This window comes from Trichosurus vulpecula, chromosome 2, assembly GCF_011100635.1.
Source record: "Trichosurus vulpecula isolate mTriVul1 chromosome 2, mTriVul1.pri, whole genome shotgun sequence".
Lineage (NCBI taxonomy): Eukaryota > Metazoa > Chordata > Mammalia > Diprotodontia > Phalangeridae > Trichosurus > Trichosurus vulpecula.
The window spans coordinates 189,689-215,451 of NC_050574.1; the positions used below are offsets into that span (position 1 = coordinate 189,689).

Genomic DNA, 25,763 nt, shown 5'->3' on the forward strand with positions numbered 1-25,763 from the left:
GTTTCTGGCAGACCTGGAGAATGAGACCCGATGGCAAGGACAGCCTGCAAAAGCCAGGACCTGTGTGGGGGCCCTGGCTCAGACCTACCTGGGACCTGCATGCACACAGCAGACTTCTGGGAGGCAGAGCAATCTCAGGTCCCAGGGAAGGCAGAGAGAGCTCGAGTCCAAGAAAAGGTAGAGAGATCTCAGCTGCAGAGAAAGCTGAAGTCCAAAGGAAATAGAGAATCTCAGTTCCAAGGAAGGCAGAGCAGATCCAGCCCAAAGACTTGCTCCTTCCCACCAGCTCAACCTGGGAGGGTCCACCCAGTCCCAAGAACACCACCCTGTCCAACCCCTGAGGCCCCTCCTCCATGGATGATCCCTTTCCAGCATCCACACCCAGGGCCAGGACTCAAGGATCCTCCCCAAGCCCACCCCTCCAATCATGTGGTAGGAAAAATAACTCCTTCTGTAATACTGGAAAAATTAGGAACCCCTGAGAAACCCCTAGTTACTGACAAGCACCCCCAGAAACAATGGACTCAGATCTCTCAGGCATATAGCAGAAATCCCTGGGGCCCTGTGTCTCCTCCAAGGAATGGCAATAGATAGGACCATCCCACTTAAGGATAACCTGGCAGACCCTTTCTGTCTAGCAGATATCCCTGGGGCTCTGCGACTCCACCAAGGAATGTCAATAAGATTATCCCACTTAACTATGGTTAACCTGACTGAATCCTTTGATCAGCCAGGACCTTTGTTCCTGTTCCCCCCACCCTGTGACCTGGTCTGTAGTAATTATCCAGGAGATAATTAACCACTGTACCCCCACATGTCCTACATAACCCACACCTTCACCTCAAAACGGGGCCATTCTCCATTTAAAACTTATACTCTGTGGCGTGTCTCACTCGCTTCTGGTACAACACTTCTACTTGTTTTAATTTCATATTTGTTAGTGGCTTACTTACCCTTTTTACTTTTTATAATAGTGATTTGGCTTTCTGCTCCATTTTCTAATCAAATCACACATTTTTTTTTTCATAGAGCCAACTCCAAGTTTTATTTATTGTTTTTTTTCTCTCAATTTCATACCCAACTCATCAGTCTGCTCTTTCTCCATTGATACATTTACAGATGGAAATTTTCATCCAATTACTGCTACTGCTATATCCCAAAGGTTCTACTTTGATGTCTAGTTATTGTCATTCTCCTTAATGAAATTTGTATTTCTACGATTTCTTCTTTAACCCACTCATTCTTTAAGATTAGGTTAATCTCAATTAGTTTTTAATCTGTTTCCTCAGTCCCTTACTTAACTTAATACCATTTTTATTGCATTATGATCTGAAAAGGATACTTTAAATTTTTCTGCTTTTAACTATAAAATTTTTATGGACTAAAGTGTGGTGAATTTTTGTAACTGTCCCATGGACCACGCAGAAAAAAGTGTACCCTTTATTTGTTCAATTCTCCCAAGATATCTGTCAAATCTAGTTTATCAAAAATTCTATTCACTTCCTCAACTTTCTTATTTATTTTTTGCTTAGACTGATCGATTTTGGAGAGAAGAAAATGAACATTCCCCACTATAATAGTACTACTATCCAGTACTACTGTACTTCATTTATTTTTTAAATTTAGATGTTGTAGATGCATCTGCTGTAGCCCTACTTTGGGACTGGGAATTAAACTGACATTTTCCAATCCAGTGGCCACTTTTGAGGTTTCCAAATTGGCTTGCATAGTAAGTGGAGCACTTTATTTTTTTGTGTTAAAACATGTGAGTTCCAAATTCTTTTCTTCCATCTTCTCTTTATTCTGGGATTGTAATGTGAAACTGAGTAAGGGCAATACAAGACGGCCCTGTGTCCAATGCCAGCAAAGGGTTCCTTATCATCTCCTTCGGACAGTCCAACTCTCTTTTCAAAGTCATACATTTGATCTTTACTTAATGACATTATAAATTTCTGAAGATAGGAAAAAAAATTGTTGCCCTCTTGAGTGTCTTATGTCTGCCTACCGGCCTTAACCAGAGTTAGAAAAACAGAGGGAGAGGCTGACTTCTTGAAAGCTTTGCAAGCTCTTCAGAAAAATGTTCATTTTCACCCTATTTGCTTTGGCTGATCTGGCCGCAGGAAACAGTCTATTTAGATTTACCAAGAAACAAACCATTTCCTGTAGAGGAGTCCCAGGAGGACACTTTGACTGTGCAGAGGCCCAGACTATGTGTCAGCATCAGCCCAGAAGCCTCTCCCCTGCCAGGCTGGTGGAGGAGCAAGCATGGGAGGCTGATGAGACAGAAATGGCAGGGCCCCTTACCTGCCTAGGATCAGCTGCTTTTTTACACAATGGCTCTGCTCTCCCATCAAGTCCATCAGGGGAATCCCTTCCTCATTGTCACAACTGTGGAGTCACAAAAAACAGTGAATGAGAAGTTTCTTGATTGTCATAGGCAGTAGCCTGAACATAGGCAAATACATACATATAGTGCAGGAGACCACAAAGTTTCCCCAAATTACCCAGTTTTTATACCCTTGATCAAACACCTCTTACTTCTTACTTTCACCAAATATTTTCACCCAATCGACATAATACTGAAGTGAGTTCATTTCCTAATTCTGGAGAGATTCCATTCTTCTATTCTAGACTTCTTCCTTCACTCAGTCCTAGTTTTTGAGCCTATTTCCTTTTTTGGTTTTGCAACCTGGTGGGATACCATGACTTATTTCCTTTTATTTCACCATTCTATTATAAAGGCACAAAATTTAAGCTTCAGCAGTGACCTACATGTGCAGAGAAAGGCATGTCCCCATGCAGCACATTCATAAGGTTTTGTCCTAGTAAGTATTGAGAAAGGAAATTACAATTTTCATATTAATCGATATATGTGTAATGAATATACTAATAATGCAATGTTTTCAAGGGCTGGCTCTCTGGCTTGTCACTCAGCTCACACTACAGCCTGAACTGATTAGTCAAAACTCTTGACAAGGGTCACAATTACTGGACCTAAAGTGAAGTAAATCAAAGATTGTGGAACCTGTTCCCCTCAGAGAACTCTGGTTCTCTGCTTTAGGGGAGGAGGTCACAACCCACAAAGACATGACTCCAGAACTGTTGTGTTGTGAGACTTGTGGATTTCTCCTGGGAAACCGCTAAAATTCACCTTCCCCTCTCCTTCCCTAGTTGTGACTTAAGTATAAAACCTATGCTTTTACTTCAGCTAAGGAAATATTCCTCACTCTGACACTGATTAAACATCTTGATTACTGACACTCCTGTTTCTAGGCCTGCTTTGTGTGGCTCCAAGCATTTTCAGATTAGAGACTGGCTCAGTAAAAATCCTGTTACAGTATCCTCTCACGGGAGGATAACAAACAATTTCTCCCTGAAGGCATTCTTCACAGTGAAGTCATAAATGTCTTCTGTGCAGAATTTTCTGCTGTCTACAAAGCTCTATAATCCACTGACATGGCTCCTCAATCATGTGACTGGCTTTTGCCTGAAGGCTTTGCCACATGGATTGTATTATCTCCAGTGTGCATTCTCTGATGATTAACTAGACTGGAGCTCGTTCTAAAAGGTTTTCCACAGTGACTACATTCATAAGGTTTCTCTCCAGTGTGGATTCTCTGATGTTCTACAAGCCTTGAGCTGACTCTGAAGGCCTTTCCACACAGATTACATTCATAAGGTTTTTCTCCAGTGTGGATTCTCTGATGTCCAACAAAGTGGGAGCTGCATCTGAAAGCCTTTCCACACTGGTTACATTCATAAGGTTTCTCTCCAGTGTGGATTCTCTGATGTTCAACAAGATGGTAGCTGGATCTGAAAGCCTTTCCACACAGATTACATTCAAAAGGTTTCTCGCCAGTGTGGATTCTCTGATGTTGAACTAGACTGGAGCTGAGTCTGAAAGCCTTTCCACACAGATTACATTCATAAGGTTTCTCCCCAGTGTGGATTCTCTGATGTTTAATTAGATGGGAGTTGCCTCTGAAAGCCTTTCCACACTGATTGCATTCATAAGGTTTCTCTCCAGTGTGGATTCTCAGATGTTCAGCAATCCCAGAGCTGTGTCTGAAGGCCTTTCCGCAATGATTACATTCATAAGGTTTCTCTCCAGTATGGATTCTCTGATGTTTAACTAGTGTGGAGCTGCCTCTGAAAACCTTTCCACACTGATTGCATTCATAAGGTTTCTCTCCAGTGTGGATTCTCTGATGTTGGACAAGAGTATACTTGTCTCTAAAAGACTTTCCACATTGATTACATTCATAAGGTTTCTCTCCAGTGTGGATTCTCTGATGTTGGGCAAGAGTATACCTGTCTCTGAAAGCCTTTGCACATTGATTACATTCATAAGGTTTCTCTCCAGTGTGGGTTTTCTGATGCTCAGCAAGACCAATCCTCCATGTGAAAGCCTTTCCACATTGATTACATTCATAAGGTTTCTCTCCAGTGTGGATTCTCTGATGTTCAGCAAAAGTGGAGCTGTCTCTGAAAGCCTTTCCACACTGATTGCATTCATAAGGTTTCTCTCCAGTGTGGATTCTCTGATGTACTTTAAGGTTGGCCTGCTTTATAAAAGCTTTACCACACTGATTACATTCATAAGGTTTCTCTCCGGTGTGGATTCTCTGATGTTGGACAAGAGTATACTTGTCTCTAAAAGACTTTCCACATTGATTACATTCATAAGGTTTCTCTCCAGTGTGGATTCTCTGATGTTGGACAAGAGTATACCTGTCTCTGAAAGCCTTTGCACATTGATTACATTCATAAGGTTTCTCTCCAGTGTGGGTTTTCTCATGTTCAGCAAGACTTGAGCTGCTTCTGAAATCCTTTGCACATTGATTACATTCATAAGGTTTCTCTCCAGTGTGGATTCTCTGATGTTGGACAAGAGTATACCTGTCTCTGAAAGCCTTTGAACATTGATTACATTCATAAGGTTTCTCTCCAGTGTGGATTCTCTGATGTACTCTAAGGTAGGCCTGCTTTGTAAAAGCTTTACCACACTGATTACATTCATAAGGTTTCTCTCCAGTGTGGATTCTCTGATGTTGGACAGGAGTATACCTGTCTCTTTGCTCCAGAGTTTCTTCCATACAAAGGCTTAGGTCTGCAGGAGTCTTCTTCATCTGAAATCTGATCCCTCCTTTTGAAAGAAAGAAGCAATAAACATATTTGTGATGTGAAATCAAACCTGTGACTTAGAATGCAGTACTAGAAAGGTTGTTTCTACTCAGTCTTTCCTTTTCACTTTCGTTTACCTTTTAAATCCTTTCTTCAGATATTATGCCATTTAGGGCACACACACTAAATGTTCAAATTATTTCATAATCCCTCATAATTGCAAGTGTAATGTAAGGTCCCTAGTAACAACTTTCAATCTTTCTTTTTTCTCTTGTAGTATTTGAGGTCACATGACAAATACCAGTACTGGGTTGTTTTGTTCTCTTTTGTTTGTATTTACCTAATACATAAAATATTTTGTTCTGGCCTATTAATATTTTTTTTGGCAAGTTAATCAGGGCCAAGGGACTTCTCCGGGGGCACCCAGCTAGTAAGTGTCAAGTGCCTCTACTTAGATTTGAACTCAGGTCTTCTTGATTCCAGGGGTACGCTATCAATTGCACCACCTTGCTACCCCCTCAGACTATTTATTTTGATAACAATTACATTTGTTTTAAAAAAAAAGTTTGAGTCTAACTGCCCCTGTTCACTAAAACAAAAATAAAATGTTTGTAAAAATGACTGCACATGTAGAGCCTATATCAGATTGTTTACCATCTCAGGGAGGGGAGCGGGGAAGAAGAGAAAGAATTTGGAATTTTATATTTAAGCAAATGTTTAGAAATTATTTTAGTACCTAATAGTGGAAAATAAAATATTATATTAGAAAATAAAATCTGTTTCTACCAAAAAACCATCATCATAATAAACACAATGTTAAAATGCACAGCATTTCCAATGTCTGAAAATATGTGCTCATACACTAATTTGGATCTATCATCCTTTTGTGAGGGACTGCACAGCAATCTTCACTATTAGTTGTCTTGAAGCCCCTTCCCATTTAGAATTTCACAAACCCCTTGGAGGTTTTAGCCAGTGGTCCAAAAGATTTCAACTGAAAATTTGTCCTTGGCACCTTAAGCAGTAAACAATCACCCAACTTTGTAGCTAAGATATTTATCCTCTGGGACAACAAGCATGTGCATACTTCAACTATAATAGGACTTTTCTGCAGTGATTCAAAGTCATTATGGCCAGGCATATAATCCTTTTGAGGTTCATGCAGTGAGAACATCATGTTGTGAGAACAAATTGTTTCCAAATTCCCAGGAAGTTGGGACATTCATTTCCAGATGATCACAGGCATGCACAGACCCTCACTGGCTGACTCCCACTATACCAGAGTAGTTCTCTCATTCCTGGGTTACCTTGTAATCACATCTCATCAAAGCTGTAATTAGCACATCAAAAAATTACTTGGTGCATGCAACTAGAAAATTAGATCCACAGGCAATGGGGCGTAGAAATTTATCTTGCCCTACAAGAAAGAAAGGGAAAAGGGGATGGGAGGGGAGTGGGGTAACAGAAGGGAGGGCTGACTGGGGAACAGGGCAACCAGAGTATATGCCATCTTGGAGTGGGGGGGAGGGTAGAAATGGGGAGAAAATTTGTAATTCAAACTGCAGCAGAGATAACAGGCTCTTTGGACCCATGATTGCTATGCATGCATAGTAGTGGCCACAATGAAACCATCCTGGACCCACCACAACCATTCTACAAAAACCAACCTTAAAGTGCCCCCTTGTTACAGTGTTAAGCTTGTTTTCTGATTTGAACCTTTACTATTCACCTTCCTGTCAGCTTCTCAAAGGAACTGGTTGGTAACACAGATTAGTCATTCACTAGAGTTTCAAAGAAAGTATAGAAGGTTTTCCATTGGTAGGAAATAGAAAGTTATGACTGAAGATATTTTATCTTTACAAAGGAGGTTTTAAATGTAAACAGTGTTTGAAAAACATCTGTGCAATTGACCTTCAAGTACATTTATCATTTAATACACTACTTGTCAAGAACAATTAGAAAAATAAATATTTTAAAGAGTAACCACCAATCATTTTATGGACTGGTTAGAGATCTTAAAAAATGAATTTCCATCATTTGGGATTGCATTGCTGAGAAAAGTTAAGTCATTCAGAATTCTTCATCAAACAATATTGCTGTTGCTATGTACAATGTTCTTCTGGTTCTGTTCACTTCACTATGCATCAGTTCATGTAAGTTTTTCCAGGTTTTTCTGATATCACCCTGCTTGTCATTTCTTATAGCACAAGAATATTGAATTACAATCATATGCCACAGCCTGTTTAGCCATTCCCCAATTGATGAGCATCCCCTCAATTTCTAATTCTTTTCCCTACAAAAGAGGTACTATATTTATTTTTGTGCAAATAGGTCCTTGTCCCAGCTCTTTTTTGTGTCTTTGGGACATAGACCCCGGAATCGTATTGTTGGACCAAAGAGCATACAAAATTTCATAGCCCTTTGAGCAGAATTCCAAATTGCTGTCCGTAATGTTTGGATCACTTCCCAACTCCACCAACAGTGTATCAGTATTCCAGCTTTTCCACATCCCTTCCAACATCCAACCTTTCCCCTTTCTGTGATATCAGCCACTCTGATCAGTGTGAGGCAGTGCCTCAGTGTTGTTTCATTTGCCTTTCTCTGATCGATGCAGATTTAGATTATTTTTTCATATGACTGTAGATGCTGCTATTGTTTTTATCACTATGATTTTGATTTAGACTATTTCTCCCCCATTCTGTTCTCCTTCTCAGACTGTTGTTATCCTCACTCCATGTACTCTCTCATTTCCCTATTGAACTAAATGTATTTCTATTCAAAAACGGTCTCCTTTCAAGTAGTCCATTTAAAAGTGAGGTTTACTTTCTGTTCCTTCTTCTCCAACTCTCTTCATGTTTTTACTAAACTAGGACATCCCTGAAAGCAGAGACTTTCTTTTGCCTTTCTTTGTACCTTCATAGCTTAGCAAAGTGCCTAAAACACAAGGTGCTTAATTGGTCTTTACTGATTGCTTGATTCTGCCCAGGGTTGACAGCAGGCCCAGCCTATGCCTCTATCCCTGCATTCTGGTCTCTCTCACATATTCTCACTTCCATCAGGGTTCTTTCTCTATCTTGAACCCACTCGCCTCTAAGTAGACACAATGGTCAGGTTCTAACCCTGGTGGAACCTGACGAGACCAAACATGGAAGATCACAGAGGCTTCTTTCTAGGCTCCTGAAGGGTCTCATACCAGGGGACACCTTCAAGTACCTACTTCCCAGCTCCCTAAAAGGAAGTGGTCATCACCTACATGAACCTGCTCAATGATTCTCCAAGAATGGGACAGAGACTGAGCTATAAAGATCAGGAAAGGAGTTAGGGCTGATGACTTCTGCAAAGTTACTCTTGGATTGCTTTCAAGTAAGGCAGCAGCCTTCACTCCTACTCATGCTGCTGGATGAGAGGGAGAAAACCAGGAAACCAGGCTGCCTTGGTCCACCACAAATGGAGGCTCCACAATCTCAGCAGGCCCATCATCATGGCAAGGCAATCCTTTCACATCTCCCTATATGACTCCCCAAGCCAGTCACAACAGAAGCTTTTCCAAATCTTTTCATTCATCCCCAACCCTCCTCTATGGCTTGTTCTCTTCCCTCCACCCTACAGATCCATACCTTCCTGCCTAAAAACTTGGCCTCTTATTTCACTGAAAAAGCTGGACATTTATCAAGAGCGATCTTATTCTCCTTATCTCAGACTACTCAGATGCCTTCTTTTCCTTTTTGGCCTCAGTATCAGATAAAAAGGTCATCCTTTGCTTGCTAAACCAAATCACTTTTTGGGTGCCAATAATTGCATTCCATCTCTCACCTACCTTGGTATATTTTTCCCTAGTATCTGCATTTTTCCACCAACTTTTACTCTCTGCCATACTAAGGACTCCTGTCCTGTTGTCACAAATAAAATGATTTCTCTCAAAACACCAACAATGAATGTGTATGTATGTATATATCTATGTCTGTATATATCTATATATATATATGTGTGTGTATATATGGAGAGAGAGAGAGAGAGAGAGAGAGAGAGAGAGAGAGAGAGAGAGAGAGAGAGAGCGAGCACGAGCGGACACAGGGTGAGTTGACGATGAAGGGAAGATATCTAAAAGAAATAAAATCAAACTAAGGGATGAGAGAGGAACATACTGAGAGAGGGAGATAAGGAGAGATAGAATGGGGTGGATTATCTCCCATAAAGGAGGCAAGAGCAAACAGTTCTGTGGGAGGAGGGGAGAGGGCAGATGAGGGGGGAATGAGTGAACATTGCTCTCATCAGATTTGGCCTAAGGAGGGAATACCATACATACCCAATGGGGAATCTTACCCCATAGGAAAGAAGAGGGAAGAAGATAAAAATAAATGGGGGGATGATGGAGGGGAGGGCTGATGGGGGTGGAGGTAGTCAAAAACAAACACTTTCGAAAGGGGACAGGGTCAAGGGAGAAAATTCAATAAAGGGGGATGGGTTGGGAAGGAGCAAAATATAGTTAGTCTTCCACAACATGAGTATTGTGGAAGGGTTATACATAATGATACACATGTGGCCTATGTTGAATTGCTTGACTTCTTAGGGAGGGTGGGTGGGAAGGGAAGAGGGGAGAGAATTTGGAACTCAAAGTTTTAAAAACAGATGTTCAAAAAACAAACAAGAATGTTTTTGCATGCAACTAGAAAATAAGATACACAGACAATGGGGTGTAGAAATTTATCTTGCCCTACAAGAAAGGGAGGGAAAAGAGGATGGGAGGGGAGTGGCGTGACAGAGGGGAGCGCTGACTGGGGAACAGGGCAACCAGAATATACGCCATCTTGGAGTGGGGGGGAGGGTAGAAATGGGGAGAAAATTTGTAATTCAAACTCTTGTGAAAATCAATGCTGAAAACTAAATATGTTAAATAAATTTAAAAAAAAAGAATGAAAAAAAAACACCCACAATGAATCCTGCAAACCCATAATATACTATCCAACATCTGTTCTCCATTTCATGGTCAAATAGCTAGAGACGGCCATTTACAACTGGTGTAATAGAACTCCTTTCCTTTGCTTTCTTTGAAACTCTCTGAAGTCTGGCTCCCAACTTTATTGTTATACCGAAATTTATTTCTCCAAAATTAGCAACAATCCTGAAATTGCTCAATTCTATGGCCGTTTCTTGATCCTCATTCTTCTTAACTTCTCTGTAGGCTCTGGCACTGTCAGTCACCCCTTTTTCTTGATACTCTCCTCTACAAGCATTAGTGACACTACTCACTCCCGGTCTTCCTTTTACCTTCTGCAAAAGGAAACCCATTCTCTTTCCCCCAACCCTCCCATCAGCCTACAATCCTAATGTTATCTGAGGGGTCCTCAATACTCCAGGCTCAGAGATGCAGTGTCAAGCACTCCTCATTGGCTCTCACACATTCACACTTTTGACCCCACATTCACTCCTGGGACTCCACTGGTGTGACATCTCTCCCATACACCCCTTCTCACCCAGCACTGTCACTGTCTTGGTTCAAGCCCCAATCACCTCACACTAGAGGTACTGCAGAGCCTGCCGGTTGTTCTGACTGCCTCATCTCCCCCCAGTCCAGTCAATCTTCCAGCTGTCAAGCTCATCTTCCCAAAGCTCTCACCTGACCAGGTCAGCACCCACTCAACAATCTACAAGGGTTGTCCAACAACAGGATCCAATGTAAAATCTTCCCTAAGGTTGCTAAAGCACTTCATCACCTGCCCCCTCCTACTCCTCCAGTGTTCTTTCACCCCATCTCCCCCCATATATGCTATAATCCAGTGGTATGGGCCTCCTTTCTATTCTGTGAACAGGAGCCTGGGTTTTTCTCACAACCCCTTTGGCTGAGAATGTTCATGCTGGCCTCCCTGAAGCCCCAGCCAGAGCCTACCTTCCACAATGGGCCTTTCCCAGGATTCCCCACTTCAGTGCCTTCCCTCTCTTGCCCAACTCCAATTTAACCTCTCCACATTGGCTTTCTACAGTTTTTGGACTGTTCACCAGATGGTAAAATCCAGGAGGGCTGAGGATGCCCCTTGCACATCTTTATCACCTCAGTGATTAGCAAAGGGCCTGGCAAGCAGCAAGATCTTAATAAATGTTTGTGGGTTTGAAGAAGGTCGAAGAAAGAGCTCATATTGGAGAGCCTAAACACTTTTGGCACTTTCAGCAGACTTCATTCCATAAATTCCAAACAACACCTTCTTAGAAGATGATAGATTTATTCCTGGAAGGGAGCTGAAAGGCCAAGGAGTCTAACACTTTTGTTTTAGAGATGGGGATGGTTCAGTTACTGGCCAGGAAGCCCCTGGAAATAAAAATGGGAATAAAACAATTCCCAGGCAGGCCTTCCTGCCTCCCAACCTAGTACTTCCTTCACCACAACATGTACCATCCTCTCATAATCACAGCTCTCAAACATCTGCTTTCACCTCACTCACCTGGACAGAGGTTCCTCAGGCCTTCTTGCTCCAGCAGCCATGGTGCTTCCCTTTGCTCAAAATAGGAGATCACGTCTTCCCTGGGAACTGGAAGCCCTAGGCATGGGGAATCAGTTAGGGATGAGCATGGAGAGAAACATGTAATTTAGTTCTCTTCAGGGAGGGAAAGGGGTGTGGATACAGAGCTGTTCCATTTTGAGGATCACTGCATTTTGGTCACACATAGGAGTCTGTACTGACCCATTAAGGTTTGTAATGCAAGTAACCCATAGTAGGATGTATTGTACACCCTGTCCTGAGAAACAGCCAAACCTTCTGCCCCCATCCTGTTATGTTCCATTCTGGCAGAAACTCCTCGACCCAACACTGGGTAAAAGGTTATTGTGTCAGATCAGCCTCAAGCCTAAGCCACAGGGACCTTGAGGAACTCAGCCTTAGCCCAGTCCCCCTACCTGGCTCCTCACTCCCTGACCCTTATATAAACCTTATGTACTGTTCACTCAGGGGTGTTTGCCTATTGGGGGAAGAGTCTCCTGCTGCAAAGTCAATGTAGTTCATCCGAATTCTACTGATCAGTCAGTCTATTATTCCTGGCATTCACAGGGGCATGCTAGCAAGGACCCCAGAGTGGTTCCCAGGAATCCTGAAGGAGGAGAAAATCATGGCAGCTGGTACTGCAATACACAGAGCCCTGGGCCCAGAGTCAGAAACACCTGAGTTTAAATACAGCCTCAGACAGTGAGTAGCTGTGTGCCCCTGGACAAGACACTTAACCTCTTTTTGCCTCAGTGTCCCAAGTGTAAAATGGGCCTGATAATATCTCCCACCCTGGAAGGTTATTATGAGGATGAAGTGACTTAACATTGTGAACAAAGCCCTTGTTCCAGCCCCTGGTAAACAGGTGAATGTAAATGTTTGTTCCCTTCCCTTCCTCTCCCCCCATCTGTGATGGAAGTTGAGGGAAACATGAAGGAAGATCAAGGACAAACCTGCTACACCTGCCACAAGTGAGAGCTAGGAGCTACCAATGTATGCTTGTTAAATAGAAGAATATTCCAAATATTAGGCCCATCCCAAAGAGGAAGGGGCTGCAAGGAAAAGCTGCCTGGGCAGTTTTCAGAGATGTAGCAGAAAAGTTCATGTCCAGGTAGAGGTCAGACCAAATAACCCCTGAGATTACTTCCAGGTCTGAGATTCTTCCACAGTGATGGGAGCTTTGAGCTGAAGCTCAATAGAATCGGTAAGAGACAGCATCAGGAGCAACAAAGGGAACCCTCAGCTTCCTGTCACAAAATGCAAAGACTTTCTATAGGAAAACCAGGTACCAGGGGAGCCTGTCTCTTGGACACAGGAGACATACACTTTTCTCTATTAATTCATAGATGCTCCAAAGCCTCCAAAGATGAATGAAGACATTCCCTTTGATTGCAGTCGCAGAGTTACCACGGGATGTGTCCTTACCAAGGGATAGCAGGTTCTGGGCATTCTCCAGCATCACCTCCTTGTACAGCTCCTTCTGAGGATGGTCCAAGAGGCCCCACTCCTCCTGGGTGAAGTCCACAGCCACATCCTTAAAGGTCACTGTCACCTAAATCATCACAATTCAGAGGACATACAGCTGAAAGACACTTCAGAGTTAAACATTCCAATCTTCATTAACTTACAGGAGGAAATTTCAGTCACCCCTTGAAACCACAGTCAGTAAGAACCCAATGGAATTTTGGGATGATCCATATTCAAATTTGAGAAAGTATCATAAGTTGTAATAAAGCTGAAAAATGTCTTATTATGGAATCTGTCTCACTGTGGAATCAGGGAGAAAGTGTGTGTTCTATCTGTGAGGCAGGTTCATCTATGGAGGAAGAAGAGAGAGGGTGATGTGAAATTTCTTCCTTATCAGAACTGATGTGATATAGTGTAAAGGAAAGACCATGAGAAGCTGGCAGGTACACTGCATTCTGGGCGAAAATACAAACATTTAATAATCACTGAAAAGAAAATAAAGATAAATAAAAGATCTAGTTTGCTTCCTGAATGGCTGAAATAAACTCTTCTCTACATGAAAACATGAAGAGCATTCTAGAAAGATAGTCATCTGAATCTGCACTGCACTGAGTGGTGTGAGAGGGTTCCCAGCAAGTGAAGGAGCCTTATCTGTTATTATACTAAGGGCTTGAGGTCACTCTGGCCATGTGTCATATCCAAAACAGCTTAGGCCTTTGCTTTAAGAATGCTTTCCTTTGTCTATAGCACATATTCCTTAATTACAAAATTAATTACTTAATATAAGGGCAAGGTAGGTGGCAGGGTGGATAGAGTACCGGGCTGGGGATCAAGAGTCGTCATGTATATGAGTCCAAATATGGCCTCAGAAACTCACTAGCTGTGTGGCCCTGGGCAAGTCACTCTACCTTATTTACCTAACTTTCCTCACCTGTAAAATGAACTAGAGAAGGAATGACAAACTACTCCAGTATCTTTGCAAAAAAAAAAAAAAGAAGAAGAAAGAAAAAGGAAAAAAACCCTAATGGGTTTGCTAAGTGTTGAATATGAAGGAAATGACTGAACAAAAACAATGAAGAAGGGGCGGGGTTCCTTTATTGCTTAAAAAAAACACAATGTTTCATTAGCTTCGGTTTTCTTTGAGCTAATTCATCAGAAATGTTTCCTTCCTTATGAGAAATAAATGATCTAAACACTCCCCCACAACTCTAGAAACTTGGGTGAAGCCAGTGAACTTCAAAGTGTTTATTCCTTTTATATATATAATTTTTATTTTTTAAAACTGCTTACTATGCAAGTATGCCAAGGACAAAAATATATCAGATCCCCAAAAAAGGTAGGCACACTGCACCACAAGCACATTCCTAGTTCCAAGCTTACACCTCCCAGGGCACATGGATTATTCAAAGCTGCTGCATAAATGCAAATTCTCTTCTCCTTCCCCAGAGTCCCCAGGACATACCCTTGGGATACAGCTCTTGGTTGGGCTTCAGGGGTTGGAGTTCTGTGTGCTCCTGAAGATGCCATTTCTCAACGTATCTAGCTCTTGGCTCCCAATTCTACAGACAAAACAAAATGATCCTCCCTAAAGCCTTGAGGAACATGGGGAGGAAAAAGCCTCGATCCCATGGAGAACAAGTCGTTTTCTTTTCCTTAGAAAAAAAAAATCCCCCTTCTTTTGCTCTCAAGCCCACCCTCATTGAAAATGAACTGAAAAACCAAATTCTGTTTTCAACATGTATAATTTCACCCCAATTTCACCCCAATTTCACATTGCCCACATCCAAAAGTTTTATTCTGGACTGAGTCACCTCTATCAGAAGGGGAGGCAGGTGGCATGTTAGATTAGTCCTCTGGAATAGTGGCAGATCACATCACACATCAGGATTCCCAGGTCTTTCAAGGTCAGCTTTACAGCACTGTCTCCAGATAAACTGCGTTCCTCGTTCTATTCCCTTTGCTATGCAGCAGTTAGTACACATCTTCCCAGACTTCTCTAAAACCAGCCTTTCATCACTTCTTAAAACTAACATTCCTCCCTCACATTTCTGTATCATCGCTGACTTCACTGTTTACTTAAAGCCAGTCTCTGTGCCCTCCTGGAGGAGTGTCTGGGCTGAGCTTGTGTTCTCCTGGGTCCTCCTGCGCTCTCCTGGTATCAAGGACAGCTCAGCCTGGGGACCTGCAAGCTTTCAGTGCTCCTCAAGTGGTCTGATCTGTGGCAAAGTTGATGGAGATTTCCCTTGCCCACAATGGGATCCTAGTTCTGCAATCTCCTGATCTGGTTTTCAGCCTTCTTGGCAACAGCAAATCTACTGAATTTGGACACTATCAGCCAGCTGGCCAGCTCTGCAGGTCCCATGTTAGACTACGATTCCTGCCCAGGTGATTCTTGTGCATGCTTCAGGCTGGGCTAGCACCTGAGTGAACCCCTGCTGCCATCCTGGGATCTGAGCCAGACCAACAATGGATTCTGAACCTGTTATTCCCCTAGGTATTCCATTTAGAGTCTCCAACTGCTGCTGACCCTCAAAGGTTACCTGGAGGCCCAGGTTCTCACCTATCCAATCCAGGCCACCAAGATGTCTGCTCCTCACATTCTCTCTCCACCACATCCCATCTGTTGTCCATCTCTGCTGATTTCACCTTTGCAACATCTCTCATAAATGACCACTTCTCCCCCACCTAAGAAGGCCCCCACCCAGGTTCAAACCTTCAACACTTCACACCTAGGCTATTACTATAGCCTGCTGGTGGGTCTACCAGCCTCAAGTTTCTCCCCACTCCAATGTGTCCTCTGTTCAGCCACTAAAGGGAGGCTCTGACTATGTCACCATCCTGCCCCTCCACTCAATAACCCCCAGTACAAAATACAAATACAAAAGTCACGCAAAGCCCATTAAGACTTAGTCCCTCCTCCCTATATGTATTCTTCTATCCAGTGACCCTGGCCTCCTGGCTGTTCCCTCAACAAGACCCTCCATCTCTCAGCTCCACACACTTTCAGTGGCCACACCCATTTTACTGGACAGCCCCACTGTCACACTCTTCCTCCTCATCTCTGCCTCCTGCCTCCCCTAATGTTACTTTTGCTGTTCACTCATGCCCACCTCTTCATGATTTTGGAGTTTTCTTCGCAAAGATACTACATGGTTGGCCATTGCCTTCTCCAGCTCATTTGACAGAGGAGGAAACTGAGGCAGACAGGGTCAAGTGAGTTGCCCAGGGTCACACAGCTTGTAAGAGTCTGAGGCCTCATTTGAACTCAGGTTTCCTGACTCCAGGCCTGCCAGTCCATCCACTGTACCACCTAGCTGCCCTACTGGCTGCACTGGCTGCCTCAGGTCCCAACTTCAGTCTCATCAATGGAAGCTTCTCCCAACGCCTTTCACTTCTAGTGCTTTCTCTCTTTTAATTAGTTCCTATTTGGCACAGTTCCCCAATAGGCTGTGAGGGCCTTAAGTAACTGTATTGTCACTTGCCTCTCTGTGTGTCCCAAGCACTTAATGAATGTTTCTTGATCAAATATCTTAGTGCCAGCTTTCTTCCAGGAGCTTTTCACCTTCCTCCTCTGCCAAGAGCACTGGTCCAGGGGTAAGGAAGACTGACCTTGGGGATGACCTAGGCTCACATCAAGCCTCAGACACTCACAGCTATGGGATGCTGGGCAAATCCCTTAACATCTGGGTCAGTTTTCTCCACTTATATGAACTGAGGATAATGTCTCTGGGCATGGCAGGGTCAAGATGGCACAGTGAGGAAGAAATGCAGTAAACTCCTCTCCACAAAGAGCTAACAGATCTGGACAATGTACCAGACCAAATCTTGATGGGGAAAACCAGAAAAACCTGGGAGTCCTTGGTCCAGGTTGGCACAGTGGGGAAAACGGGAGGTCCCTGGACCCTTATACCAAACCTAGTGAGGAAGACACCGCACTGCATTCCTACAATGAAATCCTGAGTAACAGGGCAAAAAGATTCAGACCCATGTCAGGAAACTAGAAGAGGATGGCTACCACTGGCAGCTTTCTCACCCTCTACCATGCCCAGCTCACATAACCAGGGTCTAGGGAATGTATGCCAAGCAGTGGGTGGGGTGACCCTGGGGAATGAAGGAAGGAAGGAAGAGCAGGAACCAGCAGAAGCACGGGTGTGGCCCAGGCCTGGGATGACAAGCAGGGTCTGCCTTCCAATATCCAGCCCAGCCTACAGTGGAATAACAAGGCCTGAAACCCAAAATAAAGAGAAACTTACAATCCTGACTCCCTGAGCCTGGCAGCAGTCCACTCTTGCAGAGACTCAAACCCAGGCCAGAAACTTGGAGAGCTCAGAGCAGGAGGGCAACAATCTGACTTTGCTCTGGATCACACAACTTTGCGAACACTGAGAACTCATAGGCCTCTATCCTGCCCCTGACTTCCTGCAATAAGACAACTGTCAGGACCCCAAGGAAGCAGCCACAAGAGCAGCCCAGACATTCCCTCCAAGGTGATGCACAGGAAGTAGGCTGAAAGAATGACCCAACAAAAGAAGAACCTCACCATAATGAACGCTTTTGGTGACAGACGAACTGGAGACACAGATGCAGAAGAGTGACTCACATCTGTAAGCACTGCCTCAGAAAAACACAGCTTGATCACAAACTCAACCAGAATTTCTGGAAGCATTGAAGCAAGACTGAAACATGTTTATAAGTAGAATGAGACAGTTGGAGGGGAAATAAATGGAAAAGAATGAGTGGTGAGGAAGAAAGTATCAAGGAGTTAACAGATTGGTACAAGTGGTACCAAACCTTGGCTAAGCAGTAACCTCTCTAAAACTTTGAATACAATAAACAGAAGCCACAAGGCAATAGCAAATATTAAAAAAACAAGTTTAAAATGTTGAAAAATAAACAGAAGAAAATGGCTCACAGGAAATAACTCAGAGTAAAAGTCAACTCACATAGAAAAGAAGGGAAAATTTAGATAACTTTGGACTATCTGAACACCATTAAACAAAGGAGCCTAGGCATGAGATTTCAAGAAATCCTAAAACTGCCCAGGTGTCTTACAACCAGAGGAGAAAGTCAAAATAACCCACAGCTCACTTCTTGAAAGAAAGCTCTCCATGAAAACTCCCAGCAACACCATTGCCAAAAACACAGAGCTAACAGGTAACACGAAAAATGCAGCAAGCAGTCAGAAAAACAAGACAAAAGAAAAGAATTTAAGTACCAAGCAGCCGCAGGATCACACACACTTTGTCAATAACCATTATTAAAGAGCACAGAGCTTGGAATAGCATATGCTAGAAGGTAAAGGATGTGGCCTTATAGCCAAGACTGATTTACCCAACAAAACTGAGTATAATGAAATAGGGGGAAATGAACCTTAAGGAAAGGACTTCCAAGCATTCTTCCTGAAGAGACCATAACTGCAGAGAGCTTTTGAAGTTCAAACACATCTGAAGACAAAGGTAAACTAGTCTAGGGGAATAAAAAAAATAAAGGATAAACTACTTTTATTCAAATATGGGGAGGTGATATGTGTCCTCTCTGATCTCTCTCAGGGCTCATAGAGGGAATCAAATTAGAGAAGACCTGGGAGGGGTTCTGTTATGTCTTGATCTGAAGGGAAAGATGGAAAGAGAAGAAGAGGAATGCACTGAGGTAGGTGAGTGGAAAGGAGGTTTAGGAAACATTATCTCACATAATGATGGGGTACAAGTAGCTATCTGTAGAAACAAGAAGGCGGGGACACGGTGGAAACACGTGATGCCTGAACGTTAGTCCTCCAGTCAAAGGAAGGAAGAGCACACACAACACAGAGTTCTGTACAGAAAGACATGTTACTCACTAGTGAAAAGGAAGGAAGGGAAAGAAAGGAGAGGGGGAAGTAGAAGGATAGACTATGGGAGGGCTTAGGCCTAAACAAAACACATTCCATTTTTATAATTTTTATATTTCTTTTCAAGGTGAAAAAGAAAGAGAATCTGAGGGATTATACATAAATGGGGTATGGATGAATAAGGAAGTTTAACAAATGTACTGGGATACTATTGCATGGACCAGGAAGTAACACAGTGACCAACCAAGACTTCAGAGGGCCAATGAGGAAGAAACAGGCTGCCTACAACCTAGAAAGGAAGGACTCAGGAGGGAGAGAAGGAGAAATATGTTTTAGGGGATTGGTGCCATGGTATTGTTTTTCAGATTGAGTATGAATTGAGTGTAATGGGTTTTGCCTACATTGCCTTACCAGTGTGGGGGAGGGAGCAGGTGGGAAGATAATTAGGCAGACCTTGACTGATACCAACGCACGTATTCATGCGTGTACATACACATTGGAAGTCTGGAAGGCAATGATCCATCGATTCCTGAGGGGTCATGAGGACATGTTGCTTACCTCTTGACAGAGTTGATACTCAAAGTACCAGCTGATATGTTCTTCAGCTACAACCAAATTTTGTTTACCTTCACTACAGACATTCCTGCAATAGGGGCTGGTTTTTCATGCTATCTTAAAGGGGGGAGGAGGGATGCGCGGCACAAAGGGAAGGGAGAAATGGCTACTTTCTCAAGTAAAAAAAATTGAATTTAAAAATGAGGTAAAAAATTTTCTCCAATATTCTCCAGACTCCATAAGGTTGGTTGTAAGGGTCAGTGAGGTATTGGTAAGGTGGTGACCTCAGTGCCTGGCACTTAGTAGGTGGTTGATCATGAATGCTGGTTTTTCTTCCATCAGCCACTCTTGAAATCAGACTGACCACTCACTCACCTGATGCCTGTCAAAGGCTGCACCCTCCCCATGAGTGAAGGGGCCACTACCTCCTGGAATTCTGTCCTTCCTTTGTCACATGGTTAGGCCAGTTTATGGGGGTTTTTTTCACCCAGAAAGGTGACAAAACCATCCTGAGGACCTGACTTCCATAGTGGGCAAAGGCTCCATGTGTCTCCCTTCAAGCAGTATTCTAAGGGACTCTGGACAAATTAGTGCAGCTACCTGGGAATCTAAAGGCATAAAAGTCCATCCTTGTGAAAGCAGGGTTCTTCAGATAAGACAGATTTCCCCAAATGGCACACTGCCACAGCTGGCTCTGCCCACCACATGGAGGTGAGGTGAGCCTTGTCTACTCAAGCTAAAGAACTCTCTTATCCATACTGAATGCCCTTTTATGCTATACTTATATAAAGCTCCTTTTGCTTGTGAAATGACCTAGGGGTATCTGCTTTTTGCTTAACATCTAAACGGTATTGGCTCCAGTCACTTCCATCCATTAGTCCCTTCCCAGGTCAATCTACGACCTGCTCTAGCCTATGGGAGACTCAGATTTTCCAAGAAGCAGTCTGAGATACCTTGACACACTAACTTGACTCTGTCCATTCTCCCTTTTCTCCTTGCTGCCCTCATGGTCTCTGCCAGGGCATGAGACACTCTGCCAGGGAAGACCAAATTATCCCCCCAGGAAGCCAATCTGTACAGAAATATGGTATGTGGTGAAGCTGGTCCTGGTGCCCAGAACCAACAGAGGCAAGGGTGAGAATCCCAGGAGCCTCTTTTAAACAGTGGAGAAGCTGTCCATCACTCAATCACTGTGCCAGGGTAAGTCTTAGAAACCTAGGAGCAGCAGGATGGTTCCAGAGCAGTCTGTACAAGAAACCTTGGGCTTCTCTTTCCAGGGTCTTTCTAAATGCTCATTGACTTGACCTGAGAACTGGTGAAGGGGAGGGTTGCAGAGGGACCTGGGAAGGCTTGTGTGACCTGAGGCAGGAGGACATGAACAGCACCAGGAGCACAGTTTGTGCTTTGTTGGCAACACAGCAGTGGACAAGAGCTGGGGGAGCCTTCAGGGCTCTGCTCCAGGTGTGCCCAGGCAAGACTCAGGGTGAAGGATTTCCTGGGTCTTCAGTCACTAGAAGGCTGAGCTTGGCCACAAGAAAGAGAGAGGAGGGGCAGGAGCTGTGTAGGGGGAGGGGGTGCTGGCAGGCATTAAGAGAGCAAAGACAGGATCCCTGGGTGATAGACACTAAGGAATGAAGGGGTCACCCTTGTCAGTCAGCTGCAATGAAAGAGAAGTTAAAACCAAATGGGGAGTGGTAGGTTGAGTAGTAGATAGAGCACTGGCCATAGAGTCCCCAGGACTTAAGTCAAATCTGACTTCAGGGATTTGAGACTTACTAGCTCTGTGACCCTGGATAAGTCAATTAACCCTAATTGCCTCACAAAGAGAACCAGGGAGGGCAGCATGGGGGGTGGGGTGCAGGGCAGTGCTCCAGACACCAGGATGCTAAGGAATCAGCTGAAAACGGGAGCAGGGCAGTGTTGTTACTACTGTAATTATTTTCATGACAATTCTTATAAAGAAACGACCCATAAGGCAGGTATTGCCAGCTTCATGGACCATCCTCTAGGAGGTTTATGGAAATGGCTGGATTGCTAATGTTGGTCAAGCTTGTGGATGGACTGCACTCACCTGGGCTGGGCTTCGGCTGCTCCCAGGGGCCATTCCCTCTGAATCCAGGCTCCCTGTGTAGATGGCAAAGGAACCAAAGTGACTCCATTTTGTAAAGTTCCTCCTTCTTATCCCTGGTCCTTGTCTACCACAGGGACCTGCTCCCCCACCCTCTATGGCCCACAGCTAAAGCTCTTCCTCACAGATGTCCCCACTAATCATGGAATGTCCCAATTCTAAGCCTTCCTGATAACCAGGAGACAGCCTGGAGCCAACTGGAAAATTCTTTCCCTTCTTTAGCCCATCAGCCCCACCTGTAACCTTCATCCCAGGCTGACTGCCTTGGTGCTCATACTCTGGGGGATTCCTATTTTTGTGCCTCATAATAAATCTAATTTCCCTCCGGCTTTGGTGACTAGATTTGACCCCGTACCTGCTTGGGCCAAGGGGTCCTCTGCAGACTGAGCTGGGGAGGAAGAAGGATCCCACACAGGGAGAGCTCTTTCCTCTCTCCTCTTAGGGGAAACTAAAGGGATTTGGAGGTACAGATACCCTGGGAATAGAAAGATCCAGGGCCTGCCCTCAGGGGAATGACTCCAACTGGTAGAGGGAGGGAAGAAGCAGGCTTGGAAATGAGGTGGGTCTGAACAGGAAGACTACTTCCCTTCCTCTGTCCTCCTGCTACAGAGCCCCAGGAGGCAGAGGGGGCACCTTGGGATCCCAGATGGGATGAGACCAGTCAGAAACTCAGTGGCTCCTCTCAGAGCTCTTTAGGGCGAGCTCCGCAATGCAGCTGCCAGGGAAGGATCAGGGAAGTCAGAGATTGGGAGAGAAAACCCAGTGTGGGATTCAGCCCCCTGCATGGGACCTGAGAGTTCTGAAAGGAGCGGGGGCAGGGCTGAGTCTGGGAGGCAAGACAGTGTAACACAGATCATGGCAGGGAGGTCAGGGTCTCGAGAGGGACAGATGGGTTTCGGGTGGACACGGTCTGGCAAAGCCAGCAGACTGTGCTCTGAAGTGTGCCTGGGAGCCAGGGAGGACTCCCGGGACCTCCAGTAAAGCTTAGGATCAGAATCGCGAAAGGGAAAGTGGAGACAGCGAGCCACGTGGCCGGGACATGAGACGGAAACAGCCCAGCACCTGGGGTGACAGAAAAGGGGCCCGGAAAGAGCTTTGGCTCCTGCTTACAAGGCGGGTCCTCGGGACAGGCACAACTCCTGGTTCCTCCCAGGGTGCTGGCTGTGAAGGTGGGAGCTGGGGCAGGGAGACAGGACGCCTGGGTCCGGATGGGAAGGCTGAAAGCAGCACTTCTGGGTCCCTAAGGGCAAAGTCTGAAGGTTGGGAAAGTGTGACCCAATGAGAAATCTGGGGAGGGGGACCCCGGACATTGGGAAGTGATTGGGGGTCTGGAAGAGCTGGAGCGGGCAGCTCCTCCAGTGGTCTGGGCAGGGAGGCAGGTGTGCTCCTGGCGGACCTAGAGGACATTCACCGTGAGGTCAGAGAAGAGCATGAGACCCAGTGGCACCGGCAGCCAGAAGAAGGCAGGACCTGCGTGGGGCCCGGTTCCGACCTACCTGAGACCTGCACCCGCAGAGCTGGCTACCAGAAGGCAGAGAATGCAGAGGAAAAGTTTCCTGTTTCCTGCTTCCGCCAGTCCACTCAGGAAGGGGCCTCCTCCACCCAATAGCCCCACCCTTCCCATCCCCCAAGGCCCCCAGGATGAGTCCTTTTATCCAATCAAACCAAGAGCCACCCCCTGCCTCTCTTCCCCAAGCCCTGCCCCTCTTCCTCAAGCCCTGCCCGCTATCACAGGGAATGCCTCAGGCCACAGGGAATGCTTCAGACCACAGGGAATGCCTTGCCTGCTGGCATGATCTCCCCTACACTCCTCCCGGGTCTCCAAATCCATCTCAGGGCCTTATTCCCCCTGGGCACCACTCACAGGGCTGGAGAGCTCTGAGAGTTCCCCTCACCAGCTCTCCACCGCCTCCCCCACTTCCTCCCTCCCTCCCTCCCCCTGCTCTGGGACTCAGACCCTCCCCCTTGGGAGCAGAAAGGCTGCCAAGAGAAACGTGGGCACCAGACTAAAGGAAAGTGGCAGGGATCTACTTCGAGATGCTGGCAGCAAACGGCCCTTGGGAAACTGCGATTCTACTGACCGTTTGCAACTGTAAATCCTGATAGGATTGGACTGAGCTCCCCTCAATCTAAATTAGACTGTGGGCTCCTTGAAAATCAGCTGTGTTCTCCCACAGCAAGAACGGGGATGTTTGACCCTCTACAGGGAGATCAGACCATAAAGCAAAATACATTTCCAATTTAGCATTAAGGGGATATCTTTAGGAACTGTAAGAAGAATTAAATGTCAGTGGATTAGAATTACTCTCAATGGGTGGATGGATAAAATGATTTGTCCATTTAAGATAATTCAGGAACTAAATTGATGTCATTGGACCGGCAATTTTGTTTCATGTTTAAATAGGTAACATTGTTTATGTTATGATCATGCTTTGATTTTTTATTGGGATCTGTGGGAAACCATTGTATAAAACATGCAGTTTATTTAAAAAATTAAAATGGTGCAATTGTATCCTTAGAAAATTAATTCCTTGGTCATAATTCTTCTCCACAACTTGACTAGTGTATAAATTAATTCAATGCGAAGTTATACATGATAGTTATATGAGATTCCATGCCGTCTTGGGGAGGGAAGGGGGAGGGAGGGGAGAAAATCTGGAACTCAAAATTATGGTAAACTAAAAATAAATTTAAAAAAATTAATTCCTCTTTTGATCTGGATGCTGTGAAATTATTGGAGTCTTCTTGTACAAAATGACTAATATGGAATGCTATGCATAATTTCTCATGTAAAACTTATGTTTCATTGTTACCATGTCAGAGAGGGAGAAGAGGAAGGAAGGAAGCAGGGATAGAATTTGGAACTCAAAATTTTGAATCAAAATGTTTTTAAAAGAAAAGTTAGAATTGGGCAAGTGGAAACTAATGATTCTAGGAGATATCAAGTAAGAAAAAAACAAAATCAAAAGAATAGAGAAAAAGAAGCAAATGTGAAATTTCTCATTTTAAAAGAACAACAGACCTGGAAAAGAGATGGAGGAGACATAAGTTAAGAATTATTGGACTCCTTGAAAGCCAGGATCCCAAAAGAGCCAGGACATCATCTTTCAAGAAATTATCAAGGAAAACTCCCCTGATATCTAGAACCAGAGGGCCAAATGGAAAGGGAAAGAATCCACCAACCACCACCTAAAAGACATCCCAAAATGCAAACTCCCAGGAACATCATAGCCAGCCAAATTCCATAACTCCCAGTTTGAGGAAAAATTACTGCAAACAGTCAGAAAGAAATAATTCAGATATTGTGGAGCCATTGGAAGGTTTACATGGGATTTAGCAGCTTCTCCATTAAAGACCCAGGAGGATTTGGAATATGATTATCCAGAAGGCAAAGGAAGTAGGATTATAACCAAGAATCACCTCCCCAACAAAATTGGGTGTAAGTCTTCAGGGGGAAAATGAATGTTTAATGAAATAGAAGACTATCAAGCATTCCTGATGAAAACACCAGAGACAGATAAAAAAATTTGATCTTCAATACAAGACTCAAGAGAAACATAAAAAAAGTAATAAAGAAACAGGAAAGAGAGAAGACATTTAATAAGGTTAAATTGTTTGTATTCCTATATGGTAAGATGATATTTGTAACTCTTAAGAATTTTGTCACTATTCTCTCCTGTGACATGTCCCTCCATAAAAGTGTTTGCTTCTGATTGCCCCTTCCCCCAATCTGCCATCCCTTCTATTATCTCCACTCTCTTATCCCCTTCCCCCCCCATTGCCTGGAGGGTAAGATAGATTTCCATACTTAATTGAATTTATATGTTATTGCTGCCTTAAGCCAAATCTGATGAAAGTAAGGCTCACTTAGTCCCTCTCACCATCCCCCTCTTCCCCTCCATTATAAAAGCTCTTTCTTGCTTCTTTTATGTGAAATGATTTACTACATTTTACCTCTCCCTTTCTCTTTTTCCCAGTACATTCCTCTCAAAACTTAATTTTATGTTTTAGGTATCATCCTTTCATATTCAGCTCACCTTGTGCCCTCTGTCTACATACACACACACATATATGTACACATATATGCATACATTCACACACATACATACATGCAAATACACACACATATACGTACACACATATGCGTACATTTACGTACACATACATACATACCTGCATGCATGAAAAC

At 44.1% G+C, this 25,763-nt stretch overlaps 1 protein-coding gene across 2 annotated transcripts; it reads right to left on the reverse strand.

Moving 5' to 3' along the window:
• Window positions 1-154: 154 nt before the first annotated feature.
• Window positions 155-23,150, reverse strand: LOC118835694 (zinc finger protein 260-like). 2 transcript variants are annotated; one of them, XR_005009517.1, is made up of 6 exons: window positions 23,071-23,150; window positions 21,518-21,570; window positions 13,023-13,149; window positions 11,562-11,657; window positions 2,305-5,146; window positions 155-204 (listed from the first exon to the last, which is right to left on the reverse strand). XR_005009517.1 is itself a non-coding variant. In XM_036742936.1 (5 exons), the coding sequence occupies exons 2-5, from the start codon at window positions 21,548-21,550 to the stop codon at window positions 3,465-3,467; spliced, it is 1,938 nt and encodes a 645-aa protein (XP_036598831.1). In that variant the 5' UTR covers window positions 21,551-21,570; window positions 23,071-23,150; the 3' UTR covers window positions 1,584-3,464. The 2 variants fall into 2 exon arrangements, 1 of the variants encoding a protein (XP_036598831.1); XM_036742936.1 differs by lacking the exon at window positions 155-204 and having other exon boundaries at window positions 1,584-5,146.
• Between the last annotated feature and the right edge of the window lie 2,613 nt (window positions 23,151-25,763).

What these genes read in the sequence shown, in the direction of transcription:
- LOC118835694 (XM_036742936.1), bottom strand. Translation starts at nt 21,550, where the DNA reads ATGGCCCCTGGGAGCAGCCGAAGCCCAGCCCAG. An exon ending in GCAGCCGAAGCCCAGCCCAG is followed by an intron (nt 13,150 to 21,517) that starts GTGAGTGCAGTC and finishes GTGATGATTTAG; the next exon opens with GTGACAGTGACCTTTAAGGA. An exon ending in CCTGAGGAACCTCTGTCCAG is followed by an intron (nt 5,147 to 11,561) that starts GTGAGTGAGGTG and finishes TTCTTTCAAAAG; the next exon opens with GAGGGATCAGATTTCAGATG.